The sequence below is a fragment of the Manacus vitellinus genome, unplaced genomic scaffold (genome assembly GCF_001715985.3).
Source record: "Manacus vitellinus isolate BGI_N305 unplaced genomic scaffold, ASM171598v3 scaffold_26_pilon, whole genome shotgun sequence".
NCBI classification, from domain to species: Eukaryota; Metazoa; Chordata; class Aves; order Passeriformes; family Pipridae; genus Manacus; species Manacus vitellinus.
The window spans coordinates 4729647-4748962 of NW_021939960.1; the positions used below are offsets into that span (position 1 = coordinate 4729647).

The window sequence follows — 19316 nt, forward strand, 5'->3', positions numbered from 1 at the left end:
AAACAAAATTGATCTGTTAACTTGTTGTTGGCTTCCATGTGTAATTGTGATGGGCTTTTGAAGGTGAGCAAAAGGGGACAGCCCGTGGCTACTTCCCTGTGCGTTCCCATTTGTTGGCAATACCTGAAAACAGGGAGATGCACGTGTGTGCTACACATTTTCTCCTATAAAAAGCCAGAAGCAAATGAATTGTTTTGTAAGATTTTCCTTCTGGCTCTGGCACTTGTGAATTGACTCACTGAACTGCAGTGCTTTGCACAGGGAAGGGAAGTTTTGCACTCCCTGGAGTTGTTGTGTCAGCAGGTTTCAGGAGTGAGGGAAGTTTGACAGTGCTTCAGGAATAAAGGTAATTTCTATGTGATGCTGATCACTGGAGGTGATGGAAGCTGGGCTGTTCACAACCTTGTAAAGAACAATGTGATTACATTTTAATATCCCTTATTAAAATAGTCTCTATGTACTTTCCAGAGCTATAGAACTTTCCAACAAGGCGTTTGGTTTCTTAACCTGTCAGCAGTGATCAAGAAATTCAAACTTCTTTGCTTTTAGGATAATGGCATAAAGGGGTTGTGTCCTGTCCGCCCCCCTATTTGTCCCCCCCAATTCTTTAACATGTTTTGTTTTGGCCATTCATTTCAGCACCTTTTTCAAATATTATTTTTCTACCTGTGAGATGTAGAAGGATTCAGGGTGAACTGAATCCTCATCCTCTGGAATGTTCTTTTTAAACTTTAAATTTTTTTTTCCAATTAATGGTTATTCATATTATCTGGAAAGTAAACTAAAAATGAACATTAAAATTAAATTAGTTTGCTTTCTGATAATCTGTTTGGTAATGTGTTCTTTACATTGGATTTGATAAAGTCTGAGTAAAAATGTTGCCTTTTTAAAAGTAAAACTCAGCCACAGGTGGAGAAGTTCTTTACTAAATACTGATTAGGTTGGTTTTCAAGGAATATTTGATTTTCCTGACCTTTTATGTCATTCTAATTTAATGTTACTTGAATTAAAATGTCATCTTTTTTTTTTGTAGTACCTAAAATAGACTTTATTAGTTTTCCTGAAAGCTATGTGCAGCTTTGCTTTGGCCCATTTAAATATTGAAAACAGCAGGATTTGAGATTTTTCTTCTAATCCTCAACTAATAGAGTTTAATGCTTTGTTTGGCCTACCCTACACAGCCTAAGCAAAAGTTTTAAACAAGATTAAAAGTATGACCTTATTAACCCATGGCATCTAAAGATACAGAACAGGCCTGCAGAGACATCAGTCTTTAGTTAGCCAGGATAGCACAGTGCCATTCCTGGCCTACTCGGGATCTTCCAGAGGAAAACCTTTTGGGAGCCCAGCTTTTTTCTTTTGTAGTTTTGTGCCAGCACCTGGGAATAAGAAATTTAAAAAGCGAGAATCTGTTCCTAAGTTGAATATTGTGCCTTTTCTGGGGAAAAGAAAGTACTTTTGGAAATTTGAGGTGCAACCTGGCTGGGATTTCTGAAGAAAAAAACCCAATTCTGGGAAGGCAAAGGGTCGTAGCTCTTGTGTGCTGCATCTCATCAGTCCCTGAGTAAAAGGAATGTCACCTTATTTTTATTTTTTTCTTAGTGAGAAGTTACAGTTGTATTTAAGCTGCTGTTGGATGGGTGATTGATGAACATGCTGAGTTCCAGAAGAATAAAGTGTCTCATTGTCATGGAAAGTTTATGCCTAGTAAACATTACAAAACACAAAACGCAGTGATACATTCACTGCTGTGTAATAAGAACCCTTGTTTACTGGGCAGGCTATAGGGCCATGGCAACAACACCAGAAATAGGAACTCTGAGTATCCTTGTTGTAAAGATGATGATGGTTATCGAGCAGTTTGTTAATTGCTGGAGTTTAATGTTTCTCCATATTCATTATCACCTCGCAGTGCTGTTTAGTAGCATGAGGATCAGCCCAGAGGTGTAAATGTGGAAGTTTGACTGAAACCTGTGATAAAAACAATGTGGTTTGTTGTAGAGTCAGGTAAATGTGCACCTCTCTGCTTTGAGACAGTTAATCCCAAGCGTTCCAGGGGAAAGAGAATAACTGCAATTTGCTTTATAACAAAAACAACACAACTTCCTAAACTTCTGTCTTTCTGATGATGTTCCAAACTGAAACGAAATGACTGATAATTCTTTAAAAATACTGATATCTTGCTTGGCTTTCAGCGTATCAGTTGCCCTTTTGATCTCAACGGGGCACAGTCCAGATAAATGTTCATTAAGTTGAAGATCCAGCTGAAAATCAGAGGCAAAATAAAGCCAGACAAATTGCTTACACTCTCATTGATAAACATTTCCTGCTTTCATGCCATTATTTACATATTTTTAATTATGAAACATGGTTTTTAAAAACAGAAAGCGGATGATGGGTTTGCAACCGTACATGTACCAACTGAAAAACACAGGATTTCTACACCTACCCGAAGTCTTGGTTGTGGAATGGAGAGTTTCTTAAGGCCTAGAAAGCGTGGAAGATAGGGAAGAAGAAGGTGAAAAGCCCTCAGTTTTTCCTCTCTTTTCCTGTGTTATTTATTTTCCTTAATTTGGCGCTTTTGGTCTTTCTTGGGTCCCTGCCTTGTTCTCATCAGTGGTGCCAAATGTGTAGAGCAAAAAACTGGGGTCTTCAGGAATAAGGTGGTCTGTAGGTAGGTAAAAAAGTCGAAGGAAACCCAAGAATTTTCATCTGACTATTGATAATTTCATTTTCTCGCTGCATCAAGCTCCCCTGACCTTCCTCACCCTGCCCCAAACCGTGGAGGGTCCGTGGCCAGCGGTGAGCAGCTGATGTTTGGGGATAATCCCGTTTCTGTTGGTAGAGTTCTGCTGCTGATTCAGACCCGTTCTCTCCACAGCCAAGTCATCCTGAACACGATGATTTGATGCTGCTGTTTGCTTTCCATGTGTAAGAGCAGCACTGGCATTGCAATCATTCTGTCACAACTGGGGAATGTAGAATCAGATCCTCCACGCCTGTGCCTGAAAGGCAGCGGAACGTGCGGCTGCCACGGGGGGGTTTCCTCGACCCTGTCTCCTTTTTAAAGAAGTTGCATTAATTTTTCATTTGATAACCAGAATTCCCACCACTCTTGGATGTCTGTGTCTGCCTTGTTATTTAAGCAGTACTTCTTTTTATTTTTTTTTTCTGCTGTTCTTCTGCATTCCTGGTCGGTGAATGTGCTTTCAGTTTCGTTTTGGTTGTTGGTTGTGAATAATTATAGGAAGGAAAAAGTGACAAAAAGCATTTGCAATGTGTTTGCTGAATTAACTCAGTAAAGTGAGGTGTGAGTTACTGCCTTTAAAAGGGTGAAAAAAGGAAATGTGCTGTTGGTAGTTCAAAGTTTCTGGGATACTGAACTGGAAAATCTTAGTTTTCAAAAGGATAAAAAAAAATTAAAAGTTGGTATAAATATTCAGATAATCAAAGTGTTCTATAAAAACAGTTTAATGAAGATTAAAAGGTCACTGAGACAATTCAGCTGGATTATTTTAGTAATGACATGGCTAACTTTGTATACCTCAAGCTAATAATTTTATACTGTTTACAACAAGAAATTAATAATGTAAAATTTTTGTTGTAGTGCCTTGCAATTAAGTTACAGTTTACAGACTCAATACTAGTAATGCTTTGAGGGTGCTGATTCCTGGTTATACCAAATGTTGGATCATGCATTTCACTGGACTGCACTGTACAGCATTGAAAGTAACTGTTGTCAGATTTGACACTAAAGCCAATAAAAATGCAGCATAACAATGCTTTGCACTCTTGCTTCAACCTGTTAGGCTTGTTAATTTGACTGCAGTGAATCCCAAATGATAGTGCTTGTTCCAAGTGGTGTTCTAGCCTATTCCACTCCTTGTAGTCAAGAGGTAATTGTAGATACTTGGATTAACCTTTTACTATTTATTTTATGTTTTGTGTCCAAACTGTTGGTTTCAGTGTCTCTGTCAGGTTGAGCTCTCTGCTCTATCCTGTTCTGCTGTGGCATCATTTTGTGCTTTAATGCTTTAATTTTTTTGTACTTTGAAGTTCTTTGGTCTCCTTTCATTTGTTTCTAATTTTAATAACTTACCCTTTTCTTTCTTTCTGTTTGTTTCCAGTTTATACATTTCTAAAGAACTTTCATTCCTGTCTAGTGTTTCCATTCAAGTGAATCAAAATCTGTTTGATTTTGCAGAATGTCTTAGTCCCAGTCTAAGGCTGTAATAAATTTTTATTTAAGCATAATTAGGTGCTGATTTTTGCATGCAGATAAATGTTACTGTTTAAGTAGAGAAGTTTTGAGATATTTAATCAAGTCTCTATGAAAGTCTTCAGTGACTGAAAGCACTCAGTCAATAGGGACAATAAAGTTTTGATAAAGTATTTTTCAAGTTCATGTTCGGTTTTAAAAATATATTCTGCTTTTGTGGCTTCTGAATTTAATAATCTATCTTTTTATTACAGGGAGAAGAAAATGAAAATCCAGGATATTAAAAACAATATTAAAGAAGCTATAGAGGTAAGCTTAGGAGCCATTGTTTTTACTTATTCAAAATGGCTGTTTAGACACTCTCTGCAGTATTTTACTTTTTTGTCTTTGCAGACAATAGTGACAGCAATGGGCAATTTGGCCCCTCCAGTGGAACTAGCCAACCCAGAGAACCAGTTTCGAATCGACTACATCTTAAATTTAGCCAACCAGATAGACTTCGATTTCCCACCGGTGAGTAACCCCTGGCTGCAGCCAGGCCTTTCTGCAGGGGATTGGATTTCACTGCATTGGAGTAAATATTTCCCCAAAACAGTGGGCTGCTCTTTGGGAATTACTGAACTACGTGCCTTTGGTCAGTGCTAATCAAGTAAGTGTCTGACAACACGGCCAGAATATTCAACTGATCCTTCAGGAATGCAGAAACCCTTGTCTGCTTTTCTGCTTTTTGTGCTCTGTGAAATTATCAGCTCCAGGTGGACACGGATGGACAGTGCTGTGTGTAGAGTTTGGGTATTGTTGGGAACTGCCCTGCCCAGAAGGAGTGAAGATACACTCAGCACTCTGTTGATGATTAGCTGGTGTTCAGTGATACTGAATCTCTCCCTTTTGGAAGAACAGTGGAGTTTTCTTGCTGATTCAGACTCTGTGCCAGCCAGACTTTCTACAGAGGCTCCACGCACACGTCCTTGCCTCAGCCCTCCCAGTCCTAGTTAATCATTCAAGGTGCCAGCAGACCCAGAGTAAATGCACAAAGGATAATTATTTGGTTGATGATATAACTTTGTGCCCACTCACTGTGATTAATTTCTCCTGTATCTCAAGCAGGCTAAGTAGCAGAAGCCCATGAAAATACAGTTTGCAAACACTGAACTCTTCAACACCGAGAAGATATTTTTATTAATTACCATGAAGTACCTTATACTTGCAGCAGTACAGCAGTGTTTCAAAGCTGGTATTTCTCTCTCTGTGCAGTGTTCCAGGGGGCTGAAGGGAGGATTTATGGTGATGTATCAAAAATCATGATTCATTTACACCAGAATTTTTTGTCCATCTAGGACTGACCAGATGCTTGAAATGAAAGTGCAAGTGCAAATAGCAGTAAGATGTGGGATAGTTTGCACCACAGCAAGGTTTTGTAACTCTTGATTTGTAAACATTATTGAACAAACTACTCTGTCAAACCAGTGACAGTTACCTTTTCCACCTGTTGCCGCTTCTAGGGGTTTCTCTGCTTTGGTCAGCCTTTATTAAAAGGAAAAAACCAAACAACCAGAAACATACTTTGTATACAAGGCAGAAGTCGTGTGGTATTAGCAACTAATTGGAAATACTGTAATCTTCAAATGCAGTCATTTTCAAAGTTCAACAAGTACAGAAAGGTTGATGGAGGGAGAGGTGTATAATTCTTCTCTAGCACATAAAATGTAGTAATTGTCATTTTGTCTTAAAGCATCTTAGATAAATTGGATATTTTGAGATTTTTAGTGTGACACCTCTTTAATTTACACATTTGTAAGTGTTATCCATGGGAATACTTGGTCCCTTCATGGATGATCTCCACTAATAAGGGCACCAAAACCCCTCATGCTTTGAATATAGTTTTAGGAGAATACTGGAGAGAGAAGACAGTGATTCCTTACTCCACCCCATGTGCTCCTGAACTGGCTGGGTGCCCACAGCTCTCCTACTGCCATTGTTTGTGATAGTTCAGGTTGTGAGCTGTAACAATGCTGTAACGAGTTCCCGTGACCTACCTCGTACTGAAATACTTGATTTTCCTTGTCTCTTCTGTCTTGGGGGGGTTTTTTCTTCCATTCAGTTGGAGTGCAGTGGGGTTTTTTAAATTTTTCTTTTCTCCGAAAGCAAGGGATAACTGTGTAGTGGTAAGTGAACAAGCCAAATATATATGTGTTACATTTACTGTTTTTTATATAAAAATTAATGTTCACTATGTATTACATCTGGTAGGATACATGACAGGAAACCCTTGATGTCTAAAGCAATAGAAACATACTTAAAAGGTGCATAAGTAATTTCAAGTTCAATGAAGAGTCTTTGTGTTGAATGACACACAACTTCAGGAATAACAGTGCTCCCATAAAACTAGTTTTTCTTCTCTGAGCAAAGGTATTGTCTTAAATTTTTAAGCCCTGAGTCTACAGAGCTTTAGGCGTGTGCATAACTTTGACTAGTGGCTTCCTTCTTTGGCATGATTAACTATTTCATATGTAAATGTTTGTAGGGTTGAGGTTTTAAACTGGATGTGCATTAGCCACAAATGTTGAAGGACTACTGTTGGCTCTCTCTGCCCTGGGTGATTACATAAGTGAATATGTCTCTGATTTCTGAGCTTGAATGTAGGTTATAGTCCTTTGGTACATGAAAAAACTGAACCTGCATTTTAATTGCATGACTTAAATCAAGTTAAGGTCTGAAGTGTCCCTAGATGCCAACTCTCAGTGCATAGTGTCAGAAATCACAGTCCTTGGGTACCTCTATAGAAATAATTTTGACTTTGTTACAGATTAATTAAAAGTATTTTGAAGAAAAATAATTTTGTGTCAGTGGAAAGAATAGCCTTGTGGGTAGTTATGCTTCATGTCTAAGGAAGTGTTGATTATCTACTTCCTCCTCAAGTACAGCAGGAGAAGAATTTCATAAAGTGGCAGGTGAAATTTTCCTGTCTAGAGTATGGATGTAGGAGGAGGGAGGGCAATTTTTAGCAATGTTAGTCCTGTGTGATGCTGACTATTTTGAGTTGTAGAACTTGCTTTCTGCCTCCTCCATTTTCTTCATGGGGAATCCTATTTCAGCTGTTCTGAGGACATACTTTCCTCAGTATCATGTTTGATGCTGCTCCTCTCTGCTGTGGGAAGAACAGGAAGGTAGGGAGAAAGAACATTTATTACCAAGGGGGTATTCTTTGGGGACTGCAAGTACTTAGCACCGTACTCTTCTAAATACAAGGCTGCTTTGCTTCCCTTTAAATGCCCTTTTCCTAAACATGAATTTGCCAAACTCTCCAGAAGGCAGCACACAGATGTACAGGGATCAGCACTAGGATCGTGGAGTTTCTTCTCCAGCTACAGGAGATCTTCTTTAGAACATGAGGCCTCCTTCTGTACATGTAGAAGTAGTTTAAATGAAGTTTAGAATACACCCCAGAATCTGTGTTTATAATTCTCTGGTGCACAGTTCGAGCTAGAATTCAAATATCCAATCAAGGGTCAGTGTGGTGTGAAAGGCAGCAGAAAGTAAAGAAAAATGTGAGAGCTTTACAGTGAGATGCCAATACAGGAGTCTGCCTCCATGTGTAATCTAGGATTCAAAGATCAACTTTTGTATTCTGATATTCTAATTCTTTTCTTAGTTTGTGTCTCCATCTGTTTGCTTTTGCAGTTTTTGACTTACAGGAAATGTGTGTTGTTTGTGTAGACCATATTGTTCTGAATGAAAAAAAAATAAAAAACAACAGCTTGAGTTAAAAATAATGGTAAAGTGCAATGCTAGGTTAAACATTCCCTTCAAAACTGGAAATTGAGTATGTTGGAAGTCTATTAATTCAACACACTTGGTATTAAGAAGTTAGATTTCTTGAATACAAGTAGTAGCATATGGGGAAAGGAAAAGGGTAGTACTGACTGAAAGGAATTCTGTCCACATAATCATGCCGATGTTTTAAAATATTGCAATATTTAGTAGGTAAATGTGTAGTTGAAGCTTCCAAATAGCATGTCCATCACTACTGTCCTTTGATGAATTTAGCTCTACACAATTTTCATGTGCATGTTTTCAGTGTCAAAAATCAACCTCAGAAGTAGTTTCAGTAATTAAGGCTAGCTGTATATCTGTCTCAAATGTCGGGTGATGTTGGGTTAGCTGGGTAATAAAGGTGATATTTTTATTCCTCTTCTGCATACCAGACAGTGGTTAGGATATTTTCTTCATCCCCAGTACTAACTAAAATAGTGGCCTTTTTCTCATCACTTTCTTTTGCTCTCACTTTTGGAAGAGGGAGGGAAATTTCTTTTAGAGGAGGGAGGGAAATGTTATCATTATGTCAACATTTCACACTCTGTGATCAACCAAATTGAACCAAGCTACAAAATGAAACCTCTTTATTTTGGGTCATAGTCCCTTTATAATTCTCAGGTTTTAATGAAGTATTAAAAATAGCAGGGCAGGATTTACGACTGCCTATTTTTAATTGGTCTGGACTCAACCGAGGAAGATGTCTCTTGAAAGTACCATTATAAATTCAGCAAGATGGTATTCAAAAAGTAGTAGAAATCAGAATATTAGCTATTGAAAGGCAGAATAACAGGGCAATGACTCCAGCCTATATCAAGACTGTTTAGAAGAGATGTGATCATTTTTAGGGTGTTGATGAAATTGTCTGCAGGTCTCTTGGTCCCCATCTATTTTTTACTACACTGCTCCATTGTAGTTATTTTGAATCTCCCACTACCACTGCTGCTGAATAGTTTTATTCTGGTTTCTGAGTGGTGTCCTTGAGGCCAGGCTTTACCACATGCTGGCTTCAGCCTCAAAGCCCAGCTTAGCATCCCGTGTGCCCACAGCCATCCCTTCCCTCTCCTCCACACCATGATGTGCCACCCGTGCTTGGCCAGAAAAACCTCCGGTGGGTCGCCGGTGTAAATCAGACCATTGAACCAGTGCGGGTTAAAAATAACCCTGGTAACCCTTACTCCTTCACTCTTCTATTTTGGGGAGATTATTTTTAACAGGGATCAGTTTTGAGGGCAGATTTACAACCTGGCCCGTGGGCAGTGTGGTACAAAGGGGGCGGTGCACGGGGTGTGATGCATGAATGTGCAGCGGGGTCAGAGGTGGGGTTGGAGCCCATAAAATGATTTTGGCACCAAAATCTTCAAGAAGGTAACAAGATAATACAGTCTCAGTAAGAAAAGATGTGAACATGGATCTCTTTGCTGCCAAAAGTGTTCCTTAATCATGTGGGCAACAGAACAAAATTATCTGTCCCTGCAGATAATCACCCTGATGTGTATAATGATAGATATATTATTATTCCTCTCTAAATACATCATGGAAGAAGAAGAGAGCTGTTCTGGTTTGACAGCATCACTGGCTTTATAATGTAATGACAAACATACTCACTGCAGTGGAGGACATTTCCCATGGGGATATCTCAAATGTCACAGAATTTAGGGTGTGGAAGTAGGCAAAATATTTTCTTCAGTGAATACACTCATGGGAAGCTGGGAAAGGTGGGAGACAGAGCTTGGTTTCTTGGGTGTCTAGATAATATTGTATGCAATTTGGATAGTTACCACAGAGAGAAAACACTGGGGCTCCAGATTCTCTTTATGATTTTGAGCAAGGCACCTCAATATCCTTTATTCTTTTTTTTTTTTTTTAGTGCCTTCTGTATCTTGTTAGCTGTAAAAGAGTGATAAGTATGTATCTTCAAGTTGCATCTTGAGGTGCAAAACTGGTAGAAAATACAGATACATAAAGTATTTTTACCTTGAGGATGTTAATGGTGTTAACAGAAAGGAATGGGAAATCTTAAAGACAGTATCAGTGATGTGCTGATGTGGTGCTACATCCTCTGAAATAATCCTTGCTTACTCTTTTTAAAATCTCTATTATCTTATCTACAGAGCATCTCCTCCTTAATGGGCTTCCAGATAATCCAATTGAGTTTACCTGGTCAGAGTTTAACAGGACTTATGTAAAGGACTTATGGTTTAACTTATGGTTTTCCCGTGCTTTAATAGCAGAAATAAATTCTTGAATACGGTTTAATTAAAGAGTTCTTTCTGTAGTGCAGCTGCTATTATAATACTAAAACCCCACCCTATATTTTGCTTTATTAATAATTTATTTGATTAGCATTTGAAGTAGATGCTAATGCTTTATTCTGAACTTGTACTTTTATCCAGTAAAGTCCCACCATACCATACCATATTTATAGGTTCAGAAGTTCGTGCTTAAAAATTCATTTGAAGAAATTGTGACTTGATTTCTCTTGATGCATCTTCTTTGTTTTCCTCAGAGCAGTCTTAAAGAACAAGAACAGATTAATTCAATTTATGTTGAAATAGAAGAGCTGTCAGCTGAATTAAACAGGAAATAGGCCTAATTTAATATAGAAATTCTTAAGCATTTTCTGGTTTTAATCACAGTAAGAGACTATCACAAAATATTGGTGTATGCATAGATGAAATAAAATTATACCTGTGAGCCTCCCTGGTACTGCAATGGCTTGAGAAGAGTTTCTGTAGGGGCTTTATGAAAACTGAGCAACATGTAAATGTGCTAATTGTCCTGTAAACATGGGTTTGGGGCACACAACAGAAATTACCCTTGGTCTTTTTGTACAAAGACTTGGAAATGTGATGGTAAACCTGCTTCTAAAAGAGTAATGACTTTGGCTTTTTAATTTAATTTATGTCATGTTAAATGACTAAAGGTTGAACTTGGATGAGCATGGAAGTAGCTAAAAAGAAAAAAGTGAAAATTATCATGATCTGTTTTACATTTTGATTCTGTGGAGTAGTCTTTGCTCTTTTTACATGTGCTAAATGTAAAGTTGTTTTTCAGTTTTCCAGTACCAAATACAATCTGTTATAGTGTGGCTGTGTTGTGCAAAGTTACCTTTTCCCATGCAACCATCTGTGACTTCCCAACAGGGAGACTTTTACATGGAACAGTGCAACAGGGAATGTGCCTCCTCCTTAGTTTATGAAGTTATGACAGAATTTAAAAGACATGTCAGGTCCCAAATCCTGAGGGAAATCCACGAGCACAGGCTTTTCCCTTCCAGACTGGGAGGGAAGCTGGTGAGAGCTTGTGTGGGATTGAAGGTGTGTTGATGGGCAGGTCTTTGCTTCTGTATTTGCTGTGTGTGTGACTCCAAGGTCTGATCCTGCCACAGCCCTGCTGGGCCTGTAGCTGACCCTGGTCAGGGTTTTCAGCTTGTCTTTGGAGAGTACATGACATTTCTTCAGCGTTCCAGTAAAATTTAGGCCTTTTTTTTAAGCTCCCAGGAAACTGGGAGGCTATTTACTCTTTAAAAAAACCCCAACAAATAAACAGAACTTTCAGTTAATCTCTGAAGTATGAGTTTGAATTTTTTTTGTGTGTGTGTAGACTGTATTATAAGTCTATGAATACTTTTACGAACACAGAGTCTTCTTCTTCAGAAAGGTTGTAAGATGGTTAGTGAGCTGTCCTTAGGATTTGTCTGAATTGAAAATGAGAAGTATTTTATCTTACACCCTGTTCTGCTGATGGAAGTTTCTGGCAAAACCAAGCTTTTTGTTTCCTACCTGAAAGGAGGCAGCAAAAATTGCAGTGTGGTCCCAGGCGTTCGTTCGTAGCACCTTGTAAGGTAATCAGGTCATCTGATTGGACTGTTCAAGTTTACTATTGAACAAAAAGCAACTAAATGATGTGGTACGAAAGATATTTTCCAAACCCTAAATTAAGGCTTGAAGGAAATTTCTCAGAGTTTTATTAAACTTTCCTTCTTAGCCAGAGGTCTACAAAAATAGCTGGTGGATGAACTGCCTCTGTTACCGCTCTCTGCTGCCCCGGGAGAGTGATGGAATGGGGGAGAAAACTTCTTTGTGAGCCTTTTGTGCTACCAGTAAGTTTGATCCATTAATGAATTGCCATCTTTCCATATATTCCACTCTGAAGAAGCAGAGGAACACTGACTGTTCAGTTTAAAACTGCAGAGGAATCTTGATGGAACGGGGAGCAGGGAGCACAAATCTGCCAACTCCCACCTTGATGCTCTCACCAGAAGTGAGTTCTTCCTCCCTAAGCTGCATGAGGAGCTATGTGAAGGGATTCCATCCAAGCTGTGTTCTAGTACCAGCAGATTGAGCTTCTGTGCAATGAAAGTAGAAATAAAAGAGAAATAGTGTAATATTATGTTCTCGAGGACTTTTAACCAAAGGCACTTTGTAGATTGTGGGTAAGGATTTGTGTGTTGGCACATTTCTCAAATGCTGTGGTGTTTTGAAACTCTTAACAAAGGGGAATAATGTAAGCTCAAACTTGACAGAAGTTTCTTAAATAAAAATTTGCTTCCCACTGGCCTTTCCTTGCAGCAACATCCAGTTTAATTTGTGCTGGTAGAACTGTGAGATTACTATAAGCAGCAACCCAAAATATTTCAGCATCATTCTTCTTTTCTAAGCGTGAAAAACTGTTGATAATGAGACTGAATCCTTGCTGAAAATATTTCTGACTCAGTTATGGGAAGTGCTGAGTACTCTGGCCTCTCCCAAAGAGTTTTGTATTCAGCTCTGGACACATGCCAGTAACTGGAGAATATCTTCAACTATTTGTAGGTATGTGTTTCCTTTGTGATATCATCAGCATATTTTCCCTAAAATAGCAAGCAATAATTAACACTTGTTCACACCATTAGGAATGCAGATGTTTCCCTATTCAAGTAAGTGGCTTATTAAACTGTCTGATTTGACAAATTTAACACATTCTGGTATCCCTGCACAAACACAGCGGGAATGAAAAGATGCCATGAGTTTCCTTCTCCCAGTGGCCTTACAGTCAGTAATAGTCTCTTGATTTCAGATATGAGCAGTGAAAAATAAATCAATTTGTTGTCTGTTTATCTCTCCTGGAAGGAGAAAATCAGCTTGTGCAGTTTGTCTTGGAATGCAGTGAGCTGCCCTGCCATCCTGTGACCTTGCCCTGTTCCAATGTGGTCGGTCAGTGGAATGCAGCAGAACTGCCTGACTGTCAGGAAAGGAAAGTTCCTGTGCCCCCACCTTGCAGAGTAGGTCTGTAAAGGGGTTTGAAACCAGTGGTCAGTGTTATTTTTAAAAGCTGAACACACTGGGAAGCAAATGTCCTCTGAGATACAATTTTACAGTTAGAAGCTGGCTTGGTTTGACCTTTAATCATTAGGTTTGTAAGTCAGTGACCTATTTAAAACTCTTATTATGAAATGTGTAACTCCATGGGACAGTGAACTTTGCCCAGGAATTGAATCCCAGTTTTAACCACAGCATTGTGTAATGGTTGTACACACCTTTTAGTAGGTAAGGCTTTTTTTTCTATGGCATTGACTTTTGCTGGAATTAGTAAATAAACTGTTCTAATGGAGGATCCACCCTATATTATATTCTACAAAGAAAAGGTAATGTTGCATGTCCATGCTAAGTTTCCTGTGACTTTGGTGTCGCAGTGGCAAGAACTCTGCCAGTGTTTTTCCCTGCCAACATCCTAATGCCTATAAAACATTGCTTCATAAACATTTTTTTCAAAGTCTCTTGAGTATTTATATATCTGGAGGGAACAAAACCTTGTAGACAGTATTTCCAGTTATTCTTTCATTTTTTGCTAATATTTTATGCTTTTAGAATGCCTCTCCAAAGCAGACCTTGGCTCCTGTATTTTTTCCCAGGCCTGGAGCTTGTCTCTTGAGGATTAATTTTTTTTAATAACCAAAATGCTCAACCTGCAAGTTCTTTAACACTCGCTCTGGTTTGACTTTTATCAGACCCCCTGTTTACCTGCTGCCATTTATTAAACTTGCTGAAATTTTCCAATACAAGTAAGTTTTAAACTTGATTAGGCTCTGCAATGCCCCTTTTCTAATCCAGAATTGTACCAGCAAGATCTTTCTGGAACAAAGTATTCTTTTCCAAGCATCCCTTTCACATGATGATTTCCACTGAAGGGTTTTTTTCTCTGGAGGTCTGCAGAGATTCCTGTAAGTGAATACAAGTGATTTACAAATGTTGCCTGTTGACTCATTGGATTTGGAAGCTTTCAGCAGGTGGAGAAAGCTTCACCTAATAAATAAAACATTAATAATGAGATACATTTCACATAAGTATGACTTTCTAAGTATTGTGATGATATGGTATGATGAGAGATGAGGCTTCCTCATCATCAGCATGGTCCTTGATCCTTCAGTTATCTAAGATCAGAGAAGTTTTACCTGTACAGAGGATTTTCTCAGAGTTTTTTATAGTTTCTGTGGCCTGTTTGTTCAGGATTGTGCCCAGAAATCAAACTATACCCAGCCCAGCCTGAGCAGATTCGAAGTCAGGCCCTGTTTGTTCTGTTCAGATTTCTGTTACATTGGCATTCTTCTCCCTACTCGAGGATTCCTCCCTCTTTAGGGTTATGTTGGTGCTTCGAAAAGTGTGAAGTCCGTTCTGGTGGTGGATAAATGCTCCAGTCCTGACACAGTGCTTAGGAAGAACTTGCTTCTCACCTTCCCTGGTGGTGCCATCCTGTCACCACTTCTGTTGACTCTTGTTGCTTTACACAGCTTCAGCTGTAGTTTAAACAGGATCTTGGGTGTGTGTTGTGGAACTGCAGCATTTTTTATTTTTTTTTAATGGAAAGTGACATAATTTGAATTTTCTTTTTTTCAATTTTAAGTATGCATAGGGCAAGAATGGATAGTATGAGCATATACTGCAAATGCTATGGAGCGTTTGGAACCTAACATTTAGATCCTGTTTGTTGTGGAATGTCATCTCAAACCAAATTGTTACTTAGTATTATTTGTTTATTTTAGCTGTTTTGTGAAGAGTTCCATTTTATAGGGCAAGGAAAACCTGTGTTGATGCTGCTGTAGAGTCTGTTATATTAGAATGTGCCAGCAAATGAATCAGTGTTGTGGAAACAAGAACCAGACATGTAAGGACTAGTTTTCTGGATATTTCTTTTCAGGAAATTTTCCTGCTACTTTTGGTTAATTTGTTTCCTAACGCATTATTTTTAGAGCTCTCATACAAATTAGACCTATTTAACTCAAAACAAACCCTGTTGCTAACTTGATTTTTCTAGTGGCCTCTGAAGCCCCTGTTTTACCTAAATACCTCACAAATCTTGTGGTTTTACTTGCCTTCCCTGTGAGTAGCTCCAGGCTACGTTCCATGATTCAGATGGGATGCTGAGGATTTCTTGTGTTATTCTTTCTCTTAAATATTATTTCAGAATTGTGGTTAGTGTAGGTGTATTGGGGAGGAGGGAGAATTTGGTTTTTTTGCAACCAGTTACTATGTCTTAATTCCAGAATCAGTCACTACTATAAGGAGGCTCCTAATAAAGCAGGAGGGGAACTCTGCAAACCTGGTTCTGCCTTTGCTTTGGTGAACACCTTCCTAGTTTACAGTTGTGTAACCTGGGTCAGCATTAGCCCCAACCTGTGTGAAGATGTATTTGATGTGGCCTAAAGACAAAAAAGTGGTTTGTTAATAAGAGGCCTTCATATTTGATTATTACAAGTCATGTAGTCCAGTTTTTAAAACAAAATTAATACAAACAAATGACAGAAAAGACCAAAAGAAACATCAAAAAGCCACCCCCAAAAAACCCCCACTGTGTCTTAGTATAATAATCTATTACTCATTGCTTGCTGTAGATCCTGATTTTGAAATGCCAATAAAAAGTTCAAAGAATGTGGACTTAAATTCTTTTTCCATCCCACATGGACAGTTAATAACCATACTGAGGAGATTGCCTAAGCATTGCTGGTTATAGTTCAGATTAGCAGGACAGGCATAAAGGCAGTCTTAAATATTTTATTGCTAATTTGGCCTAACAAGGCACAAACATTGATCTTTATCCCATTCTTGTAACTCACATATTTTCTTAGAAGTTAAAACTGCCTTTAAAACACAGGGAGGACTCCTCTAAACAATATGTAACTGCTCTGGTAAACTAAATCCTGGGCTTTTGATTATCAATGTGTTTATGCTAAGGCCAGGAACTGGGTTTATTTTTCATCTCATTTAAAGAGTCTGGTTGTGGAAACTACTCCAACTGTTTCTCCACAAGGTATGATGGAGTTTGGAAGTTCTTTGAAATAATTGGTTTGTGTCAGCTCTCTGCCAGAGTGTCATAGTTACAGTGAGAAGCAGTAATGAGGAAGGATTTTTGAGGCAGAGTTTTACTATGCTGTGACTTCTTTTATTAAGGCACTGCCTGTTTTTCACTTTATATCTACATTTGATGATGAAGAATGTTTTACTGTGCTCTCTGTAAACTAACCTTTGCCTAGTATTTGTTTACTTGCTATAAAGCAGGATGAAGTATTTGGGGGCATATTTGGATATAATTGGCTTGGCAGATGCTGACCCCAGTTTGAAGCAGACGTCTGTTTTAGAAGTATATTTCTGCCAAATAGTTAATTAACCATCTGAAGTCTGGTGTAAGTTATCTTGATGAGAATTTTAAGTGGTGTCTGTCCATTTGAATCAGCTGCTGTTTCAGCAAAAAAAAAATCTTGTACAATTGCTGATTCAATTTTTCAATTTCCCAGCTTTGTAGTAATAAGTTGAGTGAGTCATATGATGTTCTGTATTGTGCTACTGTTACTTTTGAAAATAAATATAGAAACCTACCCCAAAATGGGCTTGGTACAAATACAGTGAGATTGCAGATAATTCCTCTTCTCCCCTTTCCTTTCTCTTCCCTCTCCTTTTTGCTTTGGAAAGATATTTTCCTCGCTGTGCTATGACAGAGTTGTAGATTGAATGGAGTTAACAGTCTCCCAGCTGCCAAGTAATTAGAAATCTTCAAAATTAAAGCATCCAACAAACATAATTCCAGCAGTGGGAGACAGAAAACTGGACTGGAATTAAGATTTTGATTAATCTCTTATGTCCTTTAATAGCAAAAGCAAATGGTTGTACAGTCTGCAAATACTAAAAATCAAGTAAAATTTTCTTATTGCATATTACTTATGCAATAAATTTTACTGGTCTTTTTGTTTATGAACAGTTCCTAAAAGCATGGAACAAAATGAAAAGATGCATCTCATACTGTACATAAACAAAATCTATATATTAAAAGAAACCAGGACAAAATATAGAAGTGTATGGCTGGTGTGTATGTGCAGCTAGTGAGTATTTAATAGCAATAAAAACAAGATCAAATTTACATCTGATAGGCTGTTTCCATCATTGGTATTCACAGTTGTAAGGTCACACAGTCACATATGATCTTATACAAGAGAGGATGCTTTGAAAATGGGTGTCACTAAATTTCCTTTAAGATGCCATTATGCATCTTTAAGATGCAATTTAAAGGATCTACTGTTCTGTGCAGTTCAGGTGTTAGTTAACATTCTGATAGGAGAGGGAATTTTTTTTAACATATTTTCAAGTGAAACCTTTGAAGTCATATTTGGATGTGCCCTTTCTTTCTTTATACTACCCTGATAGTAAAAGAATGTGAGAGACTGATATCCCAAGAGATGGAGGAACCTTGAAGCAGTAAAATGGGTATTCAAGATACGTTCTTTTTCTTTAAAATAATTCTACTGGTAAGAAAAGGCTGGAGGGGGAAAAATAGAATATAAACAGCAACTATTTAAAAGGTCTTATGCTGTTCTGGATTAAAAAAAATTATTTGGAATAAGCTACCTGAGCCACTTAGAATAAAAGTATTTAGTCCAAAACACTTTAAAGCCCTGAGAGAGAGCCAAGAAAAGCCCATGGTCGTTGATAAAAGGAATGCCCACAGTGGTGTGTGTGTATTTAAGTCATCAGGCTGCTGCTGTTCTTTCTAAGTATTCAGAGTTCTTAGTGATAGCCAGAAATACAATTACATGTTGCACACGCCTTGTTGGAGCCAAAGTGAATCTTTTATATGTATAAAAGAAAGGGCTTCTGGTTGTGTTTTATACTTGTGTTGAAGTTCAGCAAAGCTGAAGCATTGCATTTTTGGCTGTCTGCTTTCGTATCTTGGCTTATAATTTTTAAGGTTGAGACAAAACAAGATCTGACCTTGTGTGATTGTATTTCTTCCATAGTTCAATGTCTTTTTACACTGTAAAAGAACAAATTTTGCAGATACTCTGACTTAAGTGATACAGACTTAACTAAGGTACAGATGTCTACGTAGTCCCTGAAGGTACTCACTAAATTGCAAAGTCATGTAAAACCTAATCATCATTTGCTACCTCTATGTAAGAATTACTGATAAGTGTTTCACTGAAGAAAAAAAATTGTGTCAGCCACATAAATGTAACATACAGTGGAATTGTGAGTTAGAGAACAAATGTACCAATTACCATTGATTGTTAAAAACAGAGTTGTCATTAATGAGAAGTTAACCCTTCTTACATTTGGATTCAATCAGAGTGGTGGAGAAGCAATTCTTTAAGTGTTGCAGAATGTTAAACTAAGAAAGCCAACTGAACTTGTAGTCAGGTTCTGAACACTGTTTAAAGATTTTTGTTAAATATGCTGCTGTTTCCCATTCATTGCATCATTTAATAATATGCTACCATTTGCTGATGCTCCTTATCTATAATCCATTTTCCTCTTTCAGGAGTTTTATGAACACACAAAAACACTTTGGCAAGACGAAGGTGTGAAAGCCTGCTATGAGAGATCTAACGAATATCAGCTGATTGATTGTGCACAGTAGTAAGTATTGCTTCCAGTGGGCTGGAGATGGTTTTGTTACTGACTGGTAATGACTGTGATTTGCATGTCCTGATGATTATTTTTCCATACCTTGGAAAAGGAATGTCTGCTACAGAGAGAATTCTTGGTAATCAGCTATTCAGAGGGGTGGTTCAGTTAGACAGTGTCTACAATGAGAACCTTGCAGATGCTTTCAGATGGTCTTAATACAGGCTGACCCCTTAATGAGGGGATGGTTATATTGTCTCAAAAGCTAAATTTCCTACCTCTCCCACCTCAGGTGCTGCAGCAGGTTTCAGAAGTTCCGAAGTACATTGGTATGAAATAAGCCCATGTTTGTCACTTTAGTTTCTAGTGCAGTTTATTTATCCAAAACCAAAGAGATGGCAGCAGCAATC

At 38.1% G+C, this 19316-nt stretch overlaps 1 protein-coding gene across 1 annotated transcript in view; it reads left to right on the plus strand.

Moving 5' to 3' along the window:
- The first annotated feature begins 4483 nt into the window (after positions 1–4483).
- The window catches only part of GNAS (GNAS complex locus), a 51306-nt gene continuing 36473 nt past the window's right edge, over positions 4484–19316 (plus strand). The window contains exons 1-3 of the mRNA XM_029960373.1: positions 4484–4528; positions 4613–4732; positions 18821–18918. Of these exons, the coding sequence (XP_029816233.1) occupies positions 4484–4528; positions 4613–4732; positions 18821–18918 (263 nt within the window). The remainder of the gene's footprint in view (positions 4529–4612; positions 4733–18820; positions 18919–19316) is intronic.